This window comes from Panthera onca, chromosome D4 (genome assembly GCF_046562875.1).
Source record: "Panthera onca isolate mPanOnc1 chromosome D4, mPanOnc1 haplotype 2, whole genome shotgun sequence".
NCBI classification, from domain to species: domain Eukaryota; kingdom Metazoa; phylum Chordata; class Mammalia; order Carnivora; family Felidae; genus Panthera; species Panthera onca.
The window spans coordinates 92,529,124-92,548,347 of NC_138351.1; the positions used below are offsets into that span (position 1 = coordinate 92,529,124).

Genomic DNA, 19,224 nt, shown 5'->3' on the forward strand with positions numbered 1-19,224 from the left:
TGTCTCCGGCGTATGCCCGGGAGTGCCACCTGTGTCCGGGACCTGCTCTGGCCTTGTCCCTGGGCACTGCGTCCCTGGGGTTCTGTGACAAGGGACGGAGTGACGCGGTCACCCGGGGGGCAGGTGAGGGTCCCCCTGATAGATGCATCTACTCCCCCTCCGTAGCGGGGTCCGAGTTGCACGTTCAGGAAGTTACGTGACGTAGCCCTCGAACAGAGAGACCCCAGCTCGTGTCAGATACCTACCGACCGGCGTGTGAGGCGCCCGTGCGCCGAGTCAGCGGGGAAAGAGGGCAGCGCCGAGGCAGCGACGCCAGCCGCACACCGTTGGGGTGTCCTCTCCGACAGGGCGGCGAGCGTCTGCACCCCGGCAGTCTCCCGCCAGGCCACGGGGCGCCGCCTGGCCCGGGGCCCCGGTGGCCGAGGCCGGCTGCTGTTTCCAGGGGCCCCACGGAGCCCCTGAACCGTGAACGAAACCCCCGTGTGCGTGTTGCGTGACTTCCGAGCGTCGGATGGTTTTTCTCAGCAGCAGAGAGATGCTCGTGGTAAAAAGGAAGGCCTGTCAGCTTTCACTTCCTTAAGTGACTTCCTTCTGTAGGCTGAGCGTAAGGTCCGCGGCCCACGCCGCCCAGGACGGGGCAGGGCATAGACGCAGGCCAGAGATCTGAGTGCGTGTGGGGCGGAAATGGATTCTCGCAGTTTCACGGGGCCCAAATCCAGATGTGGGCGGGCGGCGCTCCCTCCGGAGGCTCGGGGGGGGGGGGGGGGGAGGGAGGCAGGGCCTTCCCCCCCTTCCAGCTGCTGGCGGCCCTGGGTATCCCTTGGCTTGGGGCCTGCCCCTCCGGTCTCTGCTCTGTCCTCATGCGGCTTCTGGCCTATGAGGCCTCTTCTCTTCTCTCTGACAAGGACACTCTTCGGTGATGCTATCTTCTGCGTCCTTGCCGTAACTGCAAAGACCCGGTTTCCAAATACGCTCGCTTTCTGAGGCTCCAGGGCGCCTGCATTTCGGGGTCACTCTTCAGCCCGACAGGCCATCTCTGGTCGGTCAGCCGGGCCCTCCTGCGGCTCCCTTCCCATCCCAGGCCGCCCACCGGGTCGGCGGAGGTGAACGAGGGTACAGCCCCGGGGTAGCCTGGGACTCCGGGATGGGGGCCTCATGGATGCACTTTGGGGTCTTGCTGGGCCCCTTGAGAAGTCACGTCGCCTCTCAGAGCCTCAGGGCCGCTGTCTTACAAGTGGTGTTTCACGAGGACAGGCTGAGCTCGGGTGTCAGTGCCTCCCGTGGCCCGGCCTCTTTAGGTCCTTAAAGCTTTGCTCTTTTCCCTGCAGTGGCTCCCCTGCCCCCCCGGAATCGGCTGCAGCTGCTGCACTGCCGATGGTCAGGCCCCTCGCAGCCAGGCGTAAGGCCTCTGGGCAGGCCAGGCCCCCGGGCTCAATGCTGCGGTGTGGGGACAAATGAGACCCATCTCTGGAGCTCAGAGCCGGTGCAGAGGGTAGATTCTCACTCGGCTTTGGACAGGCCTCTACCCAGAGGCTCCCTACCTGTCTCCTTGCTTTTCTGTCTCACCTCCCTGGACCCGGGGACAGGGTTGGGAGGGGAGAGGTCGCAGAGCTGGAAATGATGGGGCGGGGGTTTGAGGGATGAGTAGAAGTTCACTGGCTGGAGGAGGCCGGAGGAAGTGCAGCGTGTGGTCTGGGGATGGGAGGCGTGCCGTGAGAGCAGGGTTGGGACCCGCTCTGTCCACGACCTTGGGCCGGGATGAGCCCGGGGGGTTCTGAAGTTAAGGAGGGGAACCCATAGGGCTGGCTTGGCCCGCCCAGAGCTGTGAGCACCCGGTGCTTAGGAGAGGCGGCTTCGCTGCCCACACAGACTTCCCTCCACGGGGGCAGCTGGGCTGTTGCCAGGTCTGCTCATTTAAAACAATCTGGCAGAAACCTTGGAGTCTCTAGCCACCCCCCCCCCCCGCCCCCGCTTCCAGAAATGATGCGTTTTAATCAACTTTTATACTAGAATTCTCAATTCAATAACCGGCTCATTTAAGTGGAAACCAGGGCTCAGGTTCTCATGCCAAGCGATGTCCGGTCAGCGTGTCCCCGGGCACAGCCAGGGCCGGGTGCTCTGTGGGGCTGCGGACACAGGTCCCGGCCGTGGGGCGTTCTCCTTTACAGTGGCCGGGAAGGTGAGCTCCCGCGTGAGGTCCAGGACTGGATCGGTCTCTCACTAGAGTCGCGGAATCTCAGTCTGTCGATGCCGGAAGCTTCCCTGCAGGCTGGCACCGGCCAAAGTTCTCAGGGTGGCTTGAGAATGTGGCTGCAGCTTGGCCGAGCGCCTGCGCCCTGGAGCCTGCGAGCACGGGCCGGCACGGCACAGCCCAGACGCCTGTCGGGGGCTGGGAGACGCTGCCCACCTCGGGGCCGCTCCGGGATCACGGTTCGCTGGGTTGGAAACGTGCTCTGGGCATGCAGCTTTGCCCTTCCGGAGCTGGGAGGAACGTGGGGGTCGTCTGTCCCCAGGCCCCTCCGGCCCCATAGCGGGAGCCTGGGGAGCCCCGCAGACCAGGATGCTTCTTCTCAAGTACCAGCCGACAACGGGCCCAGCTGCCGGCCCTGAGCGCCCGGCCAGGGGCCCCGCGGTGGAGCAGTGTCCACGGTGGACAGGCCCGTGTGTCCCAGCGTGTCTTGACGTGTCCCAGAGACTGCCCCCAGCTTCTGGAGCCCGGCCAGGAGGGGCCTCCAGCCGTTTGCTGTGACACAGAATCTCTGGCACCTGGCAGGGCGTCACTGGAGGGCGGGGCCGTCACCCCTTATCAGCTGGTGACCTTGTAGCGCGTTCACTGAGGCCTCGGTTTCCCTGCCTGAGGAGTGGGGCTCACTGCTCCTCCCTGTACAAGTGGGTGAAGGGGTCCCGATGTTGTGCGTGTAGCACCAGGCAGGAGTGGCTGTCATTGCTTGTCACAACCAGCGTCGTCACCTGTGTGGTCCTGCCGGGGCCGAGCCCATAGTCGGGTGACAAGGCTTTCGGAGATGAAGTTTCAGGCCGGTAGCCCAAGGCCCAGAGAGTGCCGGGGGCTCCGGTCTGTGAAGTGGGGGGGGGGGGGGCGGTCGTGGTGTTGGAGGGTGTTCGGGGGAGGAGAGAGGGCCCGAGGCTCCTCCCAGCATCCCGAGGCCCGGGGGCCATGCCCATTTTCCAGGTGTGGAGCAGGGCGTTTGGGGCTGACGCCACTCTGCCCTGAGAAAGGGGGTGCCTAGGACCCCGGCGGAGAGCGTCGGCATCACATGGAAGCAACAAGGGTTGACCTCAGGGGCCACCACCCCGGGCAGGTGCAGAGCCAGGATGGACCTCCGTGCTCAGACCTACAGGCAGGAGGAGTCTGAGCCTTCCTGGGGTCCCCCAGCCCTGGGTGGGGGGGAGGCAGGGGGCTTCTCTCCTGTCTGACTTTGGCCTTTCCGGGGGCAGGATTGGGGTGGCAGTGAGAACCACAGAAGGGGGCTTCCTTGGGTCCGGAGAGCGTGGGGGAGCCCCCTGTCCCCAGCGTCTTGGCAGCCCCCTGGCCTGGCAGCATTTCGGGAGGCGGGGAGGCAGCCACATGGGAAGAACGGAACCACGAAGCAGGTTACCGAGTGAGGAGCTGCCTCGTGGGGTGGGGGTGGGGGACAGGTCTGCCGATCCCCTGCTGTGCCTTCCACGGGGATCTAAACCCAGGCCCCGGAGCCGCAGCGTGTCACTGACTGTGCACGTGTGTGTGTTCACTGCCCAGGCTCCTGATCTACGGGGAATATTGCAGCCACATGGAGCACGCCCAGAACACGCTGAACCAGCTCCTCGCCAGCCGGGAGGACTTCCGACAGAAGGTCGAGGTAATGGGGGCTTGGCGGTTGGCCCCCCCGCTGTCCCTGCGTCTCCAAGGCTGCAGCTCACCGGCCCCTCGCTTGCCCGTTTTGCGGGAAGGTGGACGTGAGGGCACTGGCGGGATGGTGGTTGTTTTTCCTCGGCATTTTGCTGGGGTGGGGAGGGCAGGGGGAGGTGCAGCAGAGGCAGACCCCCTGGGGCCCGATCCGGCTCGGCGAGGGGCTGTGACTGAGCCCCTGTGCTGGCCTAGGCAGACCCCTCGGGGACCCCGGGTGACAGACGTTTGCTGGAAGCCAAGGAGACCCCCTCTCTCGTCACCTGCCCCCACTCCCCGCCCAGGCTCAGGGCCAGTCTCTGGCAGTTGTCCACTTTCCCACGTGAGCCCCTCTCCAGGCCCCCTCCCCCTCCCCCTTGTCAGGGGCACCTGAGCTGCTCCCCGAGGCTGGGGGTCCCGTGGTGTATTTGGCCAGTCAAACCCTTTCCAGAGTGAATCCTGGCTCAGGGTCCCTTTGCTGTAGCGACACTGGGAAGGACGTCCCTTGGAGACGCATGGTGCCCCTGTGTGTCCGGGAAACCGGTGGGGAGCCCCTGGTTCCTGAGGGTGGCCCCGCGATGGTGTGAGCTGGCTTCCCTGGAGGTCTCGGGCAGACCTGGTCAGCGCCGGGGTCGCTCAGAATCCCAGAGCCCTGGCGTGGCCACTGCAGATTCCTGAGGCTGCAGAGAGGGCTGGGCCCCCCGCCTGCCTGCTGTGAGCCCCACCCCTCTTCTGCACACACTTGACTTGGGAAGGGGCTTTGGGAGACGCTGCCGGGCTGGGGACCCCGGCCAGGCCAGGACCAGACACTTGGCCCCAGTTCAGGGCTTAGTCTGCCCCCCACCGCGGCTGGGGGTGGGAGCGTTGGGATCGCGGTCCGGGCCAGGATGTCGGTCATCCCCTCGCTGCTCCCCCCGCTGCCCAGGAATGCACTCTGAAGGTCCAGGACGGGAAGTTTAAGCTTCAGGACCTGCTCGTGGTCCCCATGCAGAGGGTGCTCAAGTATCACCTGCTCCTGAAGGTGAGACGGTGTGCGAGCTCCGCGGCCGCCCCCGGGGAGCGGGATTGGGGCCCGGTGGCCGGCAGGGGCGTAAATGGGGCCCGGGTGGGCCAGCGTAATGGAGAAGCCAGCAGGCAAATCTGTCCAGACGAGCCGTGCGGCTGTATTAGGAACGTTCATCACAGTAAACGTGCGAAGGGAAACTGGGATTGGAATCAGTAAGAGAACCGGGAAACCGAAACCAAAGAATGTCCTCGGACCAGGACTAGGAGATGGCCTGTCCTTGATGCCTTGACCCAGACTCTGAGCTTCCTGGTAGGCAGGAGAGCAGTGGAAATAGGAAGCCCTTGTGCACAGACTCGCCAGAGAGACTGGTTTCTGTGCCGTGTGAGGCTCTTCAGTGAATCAGCCAGTTACCCTGCGGCCTTAAAGTCCCTGCCATTCTGCACAAGATTTGGGGACCCCTCACCCTGAGGCAGTGTGTCAACTGGGAGGGGCCTTGCTGTCTGTCTGCCGGGCTGGGCAGCCGAGCCAGAGCAGAGCCTGGGGCCGGGGGGGGTGGCGCAGGGAGTCTGCCCCGAGGGTCTTGCTCTGTGCCCACACCCTGTGCCCAGTGGGAGGAGGGGCGGAGGCCGGCACCCCCGAGCGGTGACCCGTCACTCCTCTCCCACACATCCAGGAACTCCTGAGCCACTCCGCGGATCGGCCCGAGAGGCAGCAGCTCAAAGAAGCACTAGAAGCCATGCAGGTGGGTGGGTAAACTGAGGCAGGGAGGGGCCCGGCCAACCCGGGGCTGCAGGTACCCGGTCTGTGTCCTTTGACTGGAGTCGGGCTCACTCACAAGCCTTGTTCTGGGACCAGAGATGTAGCTTTTCCTGGAAAGACAAGAGGCACAGCGGGGGCAGGGCGGTGGGTGGGACGCACCCATGGGCAGGGAGGGTGGGTAGAGGGAGCCTCAGGCACTTGCCCCAAGTGTCCAGATCCCTAACCTTGTCCAGCCCGCGGTGCCTTCCCTGGGCCTGCCTTCCTCCTGCTTCCCGACCGTCCATCAGAGCTGTTGCCAGTTCCCAGGCTCTAGACTCGCTCTGGGCCATCTGGCCTGGGCTGCCCACTGCCCAGTCCTGTGGCTTTTGCTTCTGAAACGCCCATTCCACCCAGCCTCCCTGGAAGGAGAGCTCAGCTCATGCCACCCCCTTGCTCAAAAGCCTTCTATGGCTCCCAGTGCCCACCGAGTCGGGCTCAGGCTCCACGTCCGGGCACACGGGCCTCCACAGACACGCACGCCTAGCTTTGCGGCTGTGTTTGCCACTAATGCCTGAAATTCCAGGTGAGTGTGGCCACTCCCAGGCCAAAATGACGTTTCCCATCATTTTCTATCTCTGTTGGCTCAGGCTGGATCTTCTCCTTGTCACCTGGCTATGGCCTGTACATCTTTAGTCTTTGCAAGGTGACATTTCCCAGGATGATTGCCCCCCCCCCCCCCGCACACGGTTCTGACCCCTGGGGACGGCTGTCACCCCTTTTGTGCCCGTTGCCCCCTGATCACGCTCACCTGGGTCCCCAGGACGGGCACAATACCCAGCACGGGATGGGTCCCCTCAGCACTGCGGCTGGCCAGGGTCGGGGGACAGTACCCCCAGCACCTCCCAGGGTGCACACCTGACCTCTGTCTCCTCTGGGCTTTGGGCTTCCTTTTGCCTTCTGTCTCCATCTGTGGCTTCTACCCCGTCCCCTGGCCCTTGGGTGGTCTGTGCTGGGGGGTGTCGCTGATGAGCCAGGCCTATCCTGTAACGTTTCTGCCTCGGGGTCTCAGATTCTGCCCCGCCAGTGGGGTCCTTCTAGGAGCAGGCAGGAGGTGCTGGAGGCTGGATCCGGCTCCCCACCTCGGCCTGGCTCAGGGATTCCACCCAAGGCGGCCCGTCCCCCTGCTGGGCTTGGGTCTCTGGCCCCCAGTCAGGGCCGGCTGCCTGGATTGCAGCGGGCACCGCCCCCTGGTGGCCATTGGGAGGACAGCAGCACATGGACGGCCGGAGCTAGACCTCGGGGTCACCCAGTTCTGTGAGGCTGTGCGGGAGCTCGGGGCCTCTCGGGGCCTTGCCACTTCCCAAGAGCTAAGAAGCGGGCTGGTCAAGTCTAGGTCACTGACTGTTTTCCTTTTGTCCGAGCTAGAAGGGGGTCGAGTGACAGGGCAGAGAGACACTGTCCTAAGAGGCAGGGACTTGGGGTTCTTGGCCCAGGGACACGTGCCGTTTGGGGTCAGTTTTACCTCTCCTGCCTTAGTTTACTCGTGTGTCACCCCCGTGGGGTCTCGAAGGCCTCCAGCTGTGGTGGCTGGCAGCCCGCCAACCCCTCCCCCGCCTCGTTGTTTTCAGGACTTGGCGATGTACATAAACGAAGTTAAGCGGGACAAGGAGACCCTGAAGAAAATCAGTGAATTTCAGAGTTGTATAGAAAACTTGGTAAGTGTAGCTGATTCTCCAAAGCGTGGAGATTAATTACGACCGTATACACGCATTTTAGAAATTACTTTCACGATCTTGATGTTCAGTATGCAGGTGGGTGAACACACTCTGTCCGTGCACACTTCACCCACCCCACACGCTCTGTGGGGCACGAAGGTGGCCCGCTCGCTGAGGGGCAGGGTCTGGGGAGGAATGGTATTGACCCCTCCCACCCACCCCACCCCCGGCCTGGACCAAGGACTCTCTGGGGTCCAGCCTAGAGCCCAACGCGGGGCTCGAACTCACAAACCAGGAGATCGTGACCTGAGCCAAACTCGGACACTCGCTTAACCGACTGAGCCACCCAGGTGCCCCGAGATCTGCTGAATGTTTAAACCAGGCTCTCTGCACCCCGACAACTGTTGACATTTGGAAACATTCTTTGTTTTGGGGTCTGTTCCGTGCGTTGTAGGATTTCGAGCAGCACCCCTTGTCCGGGCACTCTGGGTGTCAGTAGCACCCCTCCCTTGGGGGGCCCAGACGTGGCCAGATGTCCCCCGAGTACAGAGTTACTCTGGCCGAGAACCACTTTCACTGTCGGGTTCCTGAACTGGGCACAGTCCGGGTGAGTCCGTCAGGGGCAAATCAACACAGAAACTTTTGCAAGAGCAGCCCCTGGATGCCTTTGGCCCGTCCGTCACCCACCAGGCCACCTGTACACACGTGTGGCATGGGACACGTTCCTGATGTGTGGTCAGCTGAGAACAGATGTTGCCAAACAGCGTTATGGAGCAACCCCACCTTTCTGTCTTTTCAGAAAGAGAAAAATGCCGAGGGCCGAGGAGGTGAAGGGTAGATGTGCCCCAGCCCATTGGCAGTGGTGCTAAGTGCCCAGCGGGGTCCTCCCCTGGGATCACCTGATCACCGATGTTTTGGGGTGTTTTTTAAAGAGGTTTTACATGTGATTGATCGTGTTCCTTAAATAACAAAAATGAAACAGCGGTGCTGAGCAGCTTGGAGCGTCCCCTGGGCCGGGCGCGTGCCCGGCCCTGCGGTTCTCCCGCGGACCCCGTCACCGGCAGGTGGATGTGGTCCGTCGGCTTCGGCACATCAGAGGTGGGACGCGGGCCGGGGCTGGCAGCCGCGTGGGTGCTCCCTCCCCCCCGCCCCCCCCCGGGCTCTCCGCCTCGGCCCGGCAGCTCGTGCAGAATTCAGGAATCTCACAGAGAACCGGCCGTCGTAGCGCCAGGGCCACGGCCCCGCCAACGGGCCGGAGCACTTCCCTCCTCCCCTCTCCGGCGTGGGTAGACCCTTCCTCTGTGAGCCACGCAGGGAACGCGTCACGACGCGCCCTCCCTGAATCAAAGCGGGGTGGAGATACAAGCCCAGCGAAATGAGATCTCGGCAGAGCGGAGAGGGCTTCCACTCGAGGCCTCTTCCTGTGGCAGACGCGGCGCTGGCCCCCGTCTGATAGGCGCCGTTTGTTCTCTTCAGCTCGGTGTCCCCGGCCCTCCCTCCCAGGGCCCTGCTCTGGGCCGCACACAACAGCAGCCTGTTCCCGTTGCCCTGACCCACGCCGTCAATGGCTCCTTGTTCCCGCCGTGCTGAAGGGAGTGCTCCACGGGGCCAGGGGAGGGCCCGGTCCTCCCCCGCCATCCCCTCCCACCCTGCCCCGCGCACCAGCCGGGAGGCACAGGCTCCCATCCCTCGGTTCTGCCTCCCGTGTCCGTGGGAGGCAGGCCCGCCTGGGCGCCCGCCCCGCTCCGGCGCTGGGGCTCACGGCCTCGCCCTCTCTTTCCAGCAGGTGAAACTGGAGGAGTTCGGGAGGCCGAAGATTGACGGGGAACTGAAGGTCCGGTCCATAGTCAACCACACGAAGCAAGATAGGTGAGCGGGCAGGGTGGCAGCCCGGGGTGGTCGGGCACCCGCTCCCCAGCGGGCTGGAAGCGGCTTTTCCCGGGGAAGGAGCGCGTGCCCGGTCAGCCCTGTGTCCTGCCTCAGTCGCTTCCTTCCTTCTCGTGAGACCGTCCACACCACACCAGCCAGTGGCCGCCCTGCCCGCGGCCGGCACTGGGCTGGGCTAGGCTAGGGGGCAGCCAGAGGCCCTGGCGCGCGAGCTCCCAGGCTCCCCGGGACTGGCGTGGGCAGCGAGGCTGCGCGAGCTCCCTGCTGCGTGACTGCAGGGGAGGGCTTAGCTTCGCACGGCCCCTGCTTGTTCAGAGCCCTCCACACCACCTACTCTGTGCGAGGCCTGGGGCTGTGGCTGGGGTCACGGTAGATAGGGATCCTGCCCCCACAAGGCTTCCGGTCTGGTGGAGGATGGAGCGTGGGGGCCTCAGGACCCGTATGACCCTTGGGCCATGGGGGCAGGTAGCCAAGGAGGGCTTCCTGGGGGAGTTGTATGGAGAAGCTGAGACCTGCCAGTGGGGGAGCGGGGGGCAGGGGGCGGTCAGAGATGGCAGGTGAGCCAGGCATAGGGGTGGGGCTCCGGGTCAGTGAGGGATCAGCCCTCCTGCTGCCCACCCCGGCCGCACGCTGGCTGTCGGGGGCCTCGGAGCACGGGGCGCTGGCCGCACTGACGGGCCCCCTGGCTGCACTGCTGGGCCAGGTACTTGTTCCTGTTTGACAAGGTGGTCATCGTCTGCAAGAGGAGGGGCTACAGCTATGAGCTGAAGGAGGTCATCGAGCTGCTCTTCCACAAGATGACCGACGACCCCATGAACAACAAGGACGTCAAGAAGGTGGGCCCTGGGCCGCCTGGTGGCGGTGGCCGGCAGCCTTCTGGGCTGAGGGAGGAGTCGTGGGGAGGCCTTGAGAACGGCGTGAGCCGGGGCGGAGGTCAGCACTGATGCTGACTGGGTGGCTCTGCAGTGCGGACAGGGGCTTCCCTTCTGTCACCCTCTGGTCACTCTGACTTGTGAGGACAGCACGCTCACTCCGTACCAAGTCCGGCACTTCCCTGGCCCTTTGTCTGACTTTTCTCGGGGCGGGGACGCCCCTGGGATCATGGTTCCCGGGTGAGGGGAATGCAGAGGGGCTCTGGAGAGAGCCAAGCTGAGACCATGGCCATCTGACTCCAGCCCACCTTCCCCCTGCAGTAAGCGGGCCTTCCCTTTGGAGGAGGGGTCCGAGCGGGCCTCACTGTGGGTCCTCAGACACGAAGACGAAGACGAGCCAGGGGGCTGTGGTAGCTGAGGCGGGGCTGTGGCTATAGGGGGTGGGGGTATGACTTCTGGAGGGTGGGGTCGTGGCTGCTGGGGGTGGGGCTTTGGCAGCTGGGGGTAGGGCTTTGGCAGCTAGGGGCGGGGCGGAACTGCTGGGGGTGGGGCTTTGGCAGCTAGGGGCGGGGCGGGACCGCTGGGGATGGGGCTTTGGCAGCTAGGGCTGGGCTGGGGGTGGGGCTTTGGCAGCTAGGGCAGGGCGGGGCTGGAGGGTGGGGCTTTGGTAGCTAGGGGCGGGGCGGGACCGCTGGGGGTGGGGCTTTGGCAGCTAGGGGCGGGGCGGGACAGCTGGGGGTGGAGCTTTGGCAGCTAGGGCAGGGCGGGGCCGCTGGGGGCGGGGCATGGCTGCTGATGTGGGAGCCACGACTGTTGCTAGGGGCAGGGGCATGGCTGCTGAGGGGTGCCATGACTGCTGCTAGGGGCAGGGTGGGACTGCGGGGGGGTGGGGCTTTGGCAGCTAGGGGTGGGGTGGGACTGCTGGGGTGGGGCCTTGGCAGCTAGGGCAGGGCGGGGCCGCTGGGGCCGGGGCATGGCTGCTGATGTGGGAGCCATGACTGCTGCTAGGGGCAGGGTGGGACTGCGGGGGGGTGGGGCTTTGGCAGCTAGGGGTGGGGTGGGACTGCTGGGGGTGGGGCCTTGGCAGCTAGGGCAGGGCGGGGCCGCTGGGGGCGGGGCATGGCTGCTGAGTGGGGCCATGACTGCTGCTAGGGGCAGGGGTGTGACTGCTGGGCGTGGGGCTTGGCCTTTGGGGGTGAGGGCATGGCTGCTAGAGGGTGGGGCCATGACTACTGGGGGCGGGGCCGTGACTGCTGGGGTGGGGCTGCCACCCGCCCTGGTTCAGTCTGGTTCGGAGGCTATTGCATTCAGTGTTTGAGCACCTACTGTGTGCATCCCAGGCTAGATCTGGGGACCAGGAGCCAATGTGCTGAAAATTCCAGACTCTGGACTTCAGAGCTTGCAGTACAGAATGTAGATACCTTCTGGAAGGGCTATTGGGGGTAAACCACTCATCCCCACCCGAAGTCTGAAACAGTTCCCCAGGGTTCGGGGCTGAAGGCACAGTCCCCGGGCCCAGCCCCTGGCTCTGGGAGGCAGGACCTTGCCCTTGGCAGTGGTGGGCCCAGGGCTGCGGTGCCCAGCACAGGTCCAGGCTGAATCTCTTAACCATCTGTCTCCCCTTTTCCTCCTCATGCTTCCTAGTCTCATGGGAAAATGGTAAGCACCCGGGCCCTCTTCCTTTGCCTTCCTTCCCTCAGGGCCCAGCCGGCCCTTCCTTCCTGAGCCTGAGCGGGAGTGGGGGCCCCAGGTGGGCCTGAGCAGGGCCAGGGCCAGGCTCCTGGCTTTCTTCTTCCTTGGTCAGGCCCTCGGTGTCTTCATCAGGAAGGTGGTGTGCATTCATGATGAAGAATGCCATTACAGAGGGTAGGAAGGAAGGCCCACCTGCCTGCCCTGGCCCCGCCCCCCCCCCCCCCCCAGGTCCCTCCTGGTGAAGGACCACAGGTGGTCTTTCAGTGGGCGGGGCTTTTGTGTATTCTCAGTCTGTGTCTGTCCTATTTTCTTCCCCTCTCCTCCTCCCTTCCCTGCTTCCCTCCTTCCCTTCCCCCCTCCCCCCTTCCTTCCTTCTCTCCTTCCCCTCTCCTCCCTCCCTCATTTCTTTCTTCCTCCATTTTTTCTAACACAAATGGGTTCAGACTTTCCGCACTCTTTCTGGGCCTCTTAGAAAGCCCCTAGAGATGGCCAGGCCTGGTGGGTGGTCAGGGCAGCTGTGGGCTGGCTCTGCTGCAGCCCCCCCCCCCGCCAGCCCACGGCCTTCTCCAACCTTCTGTTTTGTTTGGTTTCTGTTCTTTTACTTCAGAGCAGTGAGTTTTTTAGCATCACATTTAGGAACTGAAAGTGGGCAGGCCCGTTCTGAGCACAGGCTCCCTGGGGACCCAGCTCCAGCCTTAGAGACGGCCCTGGCTGAACCCACCGAGAGTTCAGTCGAGGGCACACCTCGGAGGGGGTAGGAGAGGGGTCCTGGACATCTCGTGAGAGGGGTGTGCACATGCGTGTGCACGTGCAGACACAGGCATGGGTACACCATACACGTGCACGCAGGTGCGGGAACGGGCGGCCTGGACACGCGTGCGTGTGTGTCCTCGTGCCCAAGCCCATGCCAGTTGCGAGCTGGTGCCCCGTCTCCTCCCGCAGTGGTCCTACGGCTTCTATCTAATCCACCTCCAAGGAAAGCAGGGCTTCCAGTTTTTCTGCAAGACAGAGGACATGAAGCGGAAATGGATGGAACAGTTTGAGATGGCCATGTGAGTTCAAGGGCGGCCGCGGCGGAGCCCCAGGTGGGCTTTAGCCAGGACCCCCGCAGACCGGGGTATTGCAAACACCCAGAGACTGGGGCAGGCTCTGTCACACCAAGACCCCAGGCGCACCTCGGTGGCACCCCAGCTGCGTTAAACTCTGCCTGGGGCAGGAGAGCCTCCCTCTGGGACAGCCTGAGGCCCCTGAGGCCCAGCCTGGCACAGGTGCCCAGCAGAGCAGTGGGCGGCCAGGGACGGCTTCCGTGCCCAATGGACTCCCGGTAACCCGGGTCCTCAGGGCCTTACAGGCTGGTGGATGGTCACTTTTTTGTGAAGGCACGGGGCTCTTTCTCCATGAAATCTAGAAGGAGCCTCAATACGTCCAACAGAGAGAGGTGATCAGGGGGTCCCCAGACACAGCAGACCTGGAGGCCAGAGTGGCAGGGTCCTTCTGCACGTGGGTCCTGCAGCCAGGCAGGCTGGGGGCCCCCGGGCAGGTGCGCTCCCCTCCCTGTAAACAACTTCGGGCTCCGTCTCGAACACCTGGCCTTACTGTGTCACATCCCGTCGTCCATCTGTACTTAGGTCAGTACACCGTTCAGACCCTCAGTTTCAGGTCTGCGTCCAGCGAGGCCTCCGAGTATACATCGGGCTGAGCTGTGGCAAATCCCGCACCTGCCTACAAACCCTCGCCTAGACACAGCCCCTTGCCATCCTCCCAGAAGGCTCTCGTGCCAGCGCGGCCCCGTTTTAAAGCCCCCACTCAGATCCTCATTCTGCCCGGGGTGTCGGGGCCGGTCCGGGCCGTGAGTCCTGGCCTCCCGCTCCTGAGCCTGGCTGGTCCCCAGGTGGGCAGTGCTGCCTCGGTGGAGCTCAGGGAGCCCGGCCCTCTTTCCCTCCCGTCAGGTCAAACATCAAGCCAGACAAAGCCAATGCCAACCACCACAGCTTCCAGATGTACACTTTTGACAAGACCACCAACTGCAAAGCCTGCGGGATGTTCCTCAGGTGAGGCCCCTGGCCCAGCCCCCCCCCCCACCCCCCCCCACCCCCCGTCCCGGCCCCTCTCCCCCTCCCCCAGCCCCAGCCCCAGCCCGCCCCCCCCACCCCCCCACCCCCGTCCCGGCCCCTCTCCCCCTCCCCCAGCCCCAGCCCGCCCCACCCCCACCCCCCCCCACCCCCCCCCCGTCCCGGCCCCTCTCCCCCTCCCCCAGCCCCTGGCCCAGCCCCCCCCCCCCCCCGTCCCGGCCCCTCTCCCCCTCCCCCAACCCCAGCCCGCCCCCCCCCCCCCGTCCCGGCCCCTCTCCCCCTCCCCCAGCCCCAGCCCGCCCCCCCCCCCCGTCCCGGCCCCTCTCCCCCTCCCCCAACCCCAGCCCGCCCCACCCCCCACCCCCCACCCCCACCCCCGTCCCGGCCCCTCTCCCCCTCCCCCAACCCCAGCCCGCCCCCCCCCCCCCGTCCCGGCCCCTCTCCCCCTCCCCCAGCCCCAGCCCGCCCCCCCCCCCCGTCCCGGCCCCTCTCCCCCTCCCCCAACCCCAGCCCGCCCCACCCCCCACCCCCCACCCCCCCCCCCCCCGTCCCGGCCCCTCTCCCCCTCCCCCAGCCCCAGCCCGCCCCACCCCCCACCCCCCCACCCCCCACCCCCGTCCCGGCCCCTCTCCCCCTCCCCCAGCCCCAGCCCGCCCCACCCCCCCCACCCCCCCCCCCCGTCCCGGCCCCTCTCCCCCTCCCCCAACCCCAGCCCGCCCCACCCCCCACCCCCCCCACCCCCCCCCCGTCCCGGCCCCTCTCCCCCTCCCCCAACCCCAGCCCGCCCCACCCCCCCCACCCCCGTCCCGGCCCCTCTCCCCCTCCCCCAGCCCCAGCCCGCCCCACCCCCCACCCCCCCACCCCCCGTCCCGGCCCCTCTCCCCCTCCCCCAACCCCAGCCTGCCCCACCCCCCACCCCCCCCCCGTCCCGGCCCCTCTCCCCCTCCCCCAGCCCCAGCCCGCCCCCCCCCCTCGTCCCGGCCCCTCTCCCCCTCCCCCAGCCCCAGCCCGCCCCCCCCCCCCCGTCCCGGCCCCTCTCCCCCTCCCCCAACCCCAGCCCACCCCACCCCCCACCCCCACCCCCCCCCCGTCCCGGCCCCTCTCCCCCTCCCCCAGCCCCAGCCCGCCCCCCCCCCCCGTCCCGGCCCCTCTCCCCCTCCCCCAACCCCAGCCCGCCCCCCCCCCCGTCCCGGCCCCTCTCCCCCTCCCCCAGCCCCAGCCCGCCCCACCCCCCACCCCCCCCCCGTCCCGGCCCCTCTCCCCCTCCCCCAACCCCAGCCCCGCCCCCCCCCCCCCCGTCCCGGCCCCTCTCCCCCTCCCCCAGCCCGCCCCACCCCACCCCCCCCCCCGTCCCGGCCCCTCTCCCCCTCCCCCAACCCCAGCCCGCCCCCCCCCCCCCATCCCGGCCCCTCTCCCCCTCCCCCAGCCCCAGCCCGCCCCACCCCCGTCCCGGCCCCTCTCCCCCTCCCCCAGCCCCAGCCCCAGCCCGCCTTCAGGGGAGCCTTGTGCTGTGTCCGTCCAATGTCCCGTCACCCCGACCACCTACCACCCACCAGGCCAGTGCCGTGCTGGGCCCAGAGGGGCTGGGGAGTGTCCCTTCAGTGTCACTAGATCCGTCCGTCGGGTGTTCCGGATCGAGCCGGGAGGGAACGTGGCTGTCCCTGTGGGTGCCCAGGGCCTGCTCTGCGGCATGGCAGGAACAGGACCGGGAGCGGTCTGGGCGGAGAGCCAGCACCAGGGCGTTGGGGGCCTGGGGTTTTGAGGGACGACGCGTCGTGCGAGGGGCAGATGGCAAGGCGGGCAGGGCAGGCCTGGTGGACTTCGGGCCTTGGCCTTGGCGCTGTGTCTGACTCACGCCCCACCCTCCCCCTGCTCAGGGGTACCTTCTACCAGGGGTACCTGTGCACCAAGTGTGGTGTCGGGGCACACAAGGAATGTCTGGAAGTGACGCCTCCCTGCAAGATCAGTGAGTAGCGGCCACTGCCCTGCCCCGGGGGCTGGTCCTCGGGGCCCCCTGCCCGCTCCCAGCGAAGGGCCCCATGGCTCACAGCTGCCCTGGTACCTCCCTCCGGGCCCCGGCTGCCTTCACACGCTCTCCTTTCCCACCACGGGGACCCCCTGGGGCCGGGACCAGATGAGAAAACCGGGGCCCAGAGAGGAGAGGACACCTGCCCCGGGTCACACAGTACGAAGAGGCCCAGCCGGTGGGCTGTCCCCTGCCGGGGCCTTCCCTCCTGGGGCGCTCCAGAATTTCTCTCCGCCTCTTTGCCTCCCCCACCCCACTGCCCCACTCGTTTACAACTTGGAGACTCTCTACCCCAAACGGGCACAGAACATTCGTGGCAGGTGCGTGCAAGTTGCCTACCACAGGGAAACATCGGTCATGACTGTCCCTTGTCCCCGGTTCTCCTGCACCCGGAGAGGACTGGCATTCCGCAGCCACAGCGACAGCCCCCTCAGCAGACGGTTTACGTGCACACGTGTGCACACACAGGCACGGCACCTACAGCACTCTCGTTCTCTCCGTGCCCGTTGGTCAGGGGGGGAGCCTGAGGCTCAGGGAGGAGAAGGGACCAGAACCTGCCCAGATATCAGCCGGACTCCTGCGGGGGGTGAATTTTGGGGAGTTCCCAGCCTGCAACCGCTATGGCCAGAGTCCACAGGCGCCAACTACAGCTTTTTAGCTTTGCCTCTCGATACCGCCCTCTGGTGGCAGCGTGCCCATCACATTAGTTGACGGGACAGTTCATGTGTTCTGGCATTTTTTTTTTTTTTCTGATCCTAAAAGTAACATATTTACTTACCAAAGATTTGGGGCAGGGTGGGGGGGGGGGGGGAGAAAAAAACACAATAAAGAAGAAAGTAAATATCGCCCCTGAACTTATCAAGAAAAAAACAAAGGTGGTATCTTGATCTATTATTTCCTTCTAACTTTTCTGATTTAAAATGAATCTTTCTGGGTTTTTAGTCTCCTGGTTATTAAACAGTCATTTCCCATAGAAAACGTGGGAAAAGTAGAGAAGTGTAAAGCAGAAGATGACCTCCTCACGACCCCACCAGACAGACTCACCGCCGTTCACGGACCCCTTTTCCCTCTGCAGACGCACGGCCGCCCGCCTGCCCAGTCTCTTCTTATGTGTGTGTGTTTTTCATAACGCCTATAGTTGGGGTGTCACCAGATGGGCAGTTTCGTATCTTTTGCAAGCCCAAGTTCTCATGACCAGCCACCCCATGTCATTAAAAGCCTGCGGTGGGTGCCTGGTTTTATTCCGGAGAGTTCTGAGCTGGGCTGGTACTCGGGCCTTTCGTGCCGGGCCTGGGCTCTGGACAGGACTCTTTGGCCTTCGTCAGCTCTGGCTCCGGGCTGGGCCCCTGACCCGAGGAAAGGCAGATTAACTCTTTGTTGCCCCAGGGGCCAGGATGTCCCAGAACGGTGCTGGCCACTCCCAGAGGGCCTCTCCCGTGGGAAGCCTTGCTGGCTCCTCCTGTGTGGGTGCCAGCTACGCATCACCCGCTCCTCCCCGCCCGATGCCCACAGGGTCTGTAGCCTCTGCTCTGCAGAGGCTGTCGGCGACTATCCACAGCAGTCGGCCACGTGCGTGTCGGGTGGCGTTGAGGTCACCATAGCCACGCACTTTAGGCATCGTGGTCCCTGCTTTGTCCGGTGGCGGACTGGTGGCCCAGCTTGTCAGATGGCTGGGGTCCAGCCTGGGACTACTTCCTCCCCTGGGGTCACCCCGAGGCAGGCAGAAAGGATCTTGGGAACACCTGCCTTCCATCTGACATGCCCGTGAGCGAGCACACCGGCCACTAGGTAGCACGTGTCCTGACATCTCTTGTCACGCGGCCATGGCAGGCATCACTGATCGGTGGTGGGAACTTTGCCTCTGAGCCCACGTGGGCCCCAGTGGTTCAGGCAGCTTCGGCCGTCGGAGCAGACCTGGCCCACACAGGAAACCTGTGTGCCAGGCTGGGGTCCCCCGCGGGGCCCCTAAAGCCAGAGCTCAGAATTCGCCAGCGGAAGGAATTGAGAGACTTTTGTAGTCACCTGCTGTGTGTGCCTGTGACCCATGTCTGCAACCAGCGGCCTTGACCTTTGCCTTGCTTACACCTAGGCACCCCGGGCAGCTCCTGCTATGCGGGCGGGAGCTCCCCCAGGGCTGGTGGCTTGCCTGCCAATGCGTCTCCCGCTTCCTTTTCAGGTTCTCCTGCGGACCTGGTGAGTCTTCTAAGACTGTTCTCCTCCCGCTGCTCCGTGCCCCACACGGCCCGTGTGCCTGAGCCCAAAACACCCTGTGGTTCCTGATATCATCCCTCCCCCACCCCGGGGCCACACTGGCTAGCACACAGGCCACTGTTGGTCACCGGGGGCCTTTGATTTCCTTCGTGGGTCCCCGGGCACAGCCAGCTGGAGGCCCCTGACAGCCATCGCCCTGGCCAGGCAGCGCCCCCCCGACTCTGCTTGCCTGGTGGCTTGTGACATGCGTCTGCCCACCTGCCCCCCGTCCTGGCTTAGAGCCCTCTGTTCAGCTGACTTAAGGATGACGTCCCTGAATTCACTTATGGGGTGTGGACATCACGTCTCGCCCCAGTTGTGGGATCTGGTCAAATTAACTAGCACTTAGAGGGTGCTTACTAGGCCTTGGGGGGGGTACAAAAACACCCTCATGGAGGAGGAAAGACATAGCATTTAGTCTCACGCAGCAGGACATGTCCCAGAGAGAGATGACAAGCTCCAGGCTCAGAGCAGGGAGGTCCCAGGGCTGGCGTGGTCAGGGCAGGCTTCCTGGAGGAGGTAGGAATTAATGCAAAGGGATGGGAGAGGAAGGGATGGATGTCCCAGGGCTGTGGAGGGGCACAATGGTGGAGGGTGTAAGTGAGAATGGGGGGGGGGGGGTGTCCTAGTGAACCAGTGTCACATCTACCTGTGGGTGTCCGGATGTGTCCCTCACCTCCCCCCCGCTTCCTGCCTCAACCCTTCTCTCTGGGGGTGTGGGGGGCAGGGAGTGGCGACGCTTGGCCGCCCTCCCTGATCACCGTGGTTTGTCCTTGCCCTCACAGGACGCCTCTGGAGCAGGACCGGGTGAGTCTGTGGGACCCGGGCCCTCTATCAGCGGTCACTCTGGGAGCCGGGCCTGGCCACGGTGACCTGCCAGCCTCCCCCAGCCTGGCCCAGCCTTCCGGACTCCAGGCTCCCAGGGAGTGTGCTCCCTCTACGGCCCGGTCTCCGTATATAACTATATCCCTCCGATCAGGTTCCGACGAGCCACAGAGCTGCAGAGAAGAGTTGGGGTCCTTTCAGGAGGGAGGGGCTGTAGCCGGAGACCCCCTCCCCCTCCCTGTGCAGGGTGGGCTTCAC

The 19,224-nt window shown here is 65.3% G+C and overlaps 1 protein-coding gene across 4 annotated transcripts in view; it reads left to right on the forward strand.

Annotated features, from left to right (window-relative positions):
- VAV2 (vav guanine nucleotide exchange factor 2) overlaps positions 1-19,224 on the forward strand; it is a 166,345-nt gene that overhangs the window by 133,475 nt on the left and 13,646 nt on the right. For all 4 annotated transcript variants that reach the window (XR_014135996.1, XM_081790974.1, XM_081790973.1 and 1 more), the window contains exons 9-19: positions 3,758-3,857; positions 4,809-4,904; positions 5,563-5,631; positions 7,256-7,342; positions 9,126-9,211; positions 9,933-10,065; positions 12,736-12,845; positions 13,743-13,844; positions 15,743-15,831; positions 18,068-18,084; positions 18,927-18,948. Coding sequence is in view for 3 of the 4 variants with exons in the window: in XM_081790974.1 (XP_081647100.1) it covers positions 3,758-3,857; positions 4,809-4,904; positions 5,563-5,631; positions 7,256-7,342; positions 9,126-9,211; positions 9,933-10,065; positions 12,736-12,845; positions 13,743-13,844; positions 15,743-15,831; positions 18,068-18,084; positions 18,927-18,948 (911 nt within the window). In the remaining variant the exon portion in view is untranslated. The remainder of the gene's footprint in view (positions 1-3,757; positions 3,858-4,808; positions 4,905-5,562; positions 5,632-7,255; positions 7,343-9,125; positions 9,212-9,932; positions 10,066-12,735; positions 12,846-13,742; positions 13,845-15,742; positions 15,832-18,067; positions 18,085-18,926; positions 18,949-19,224) is intronic.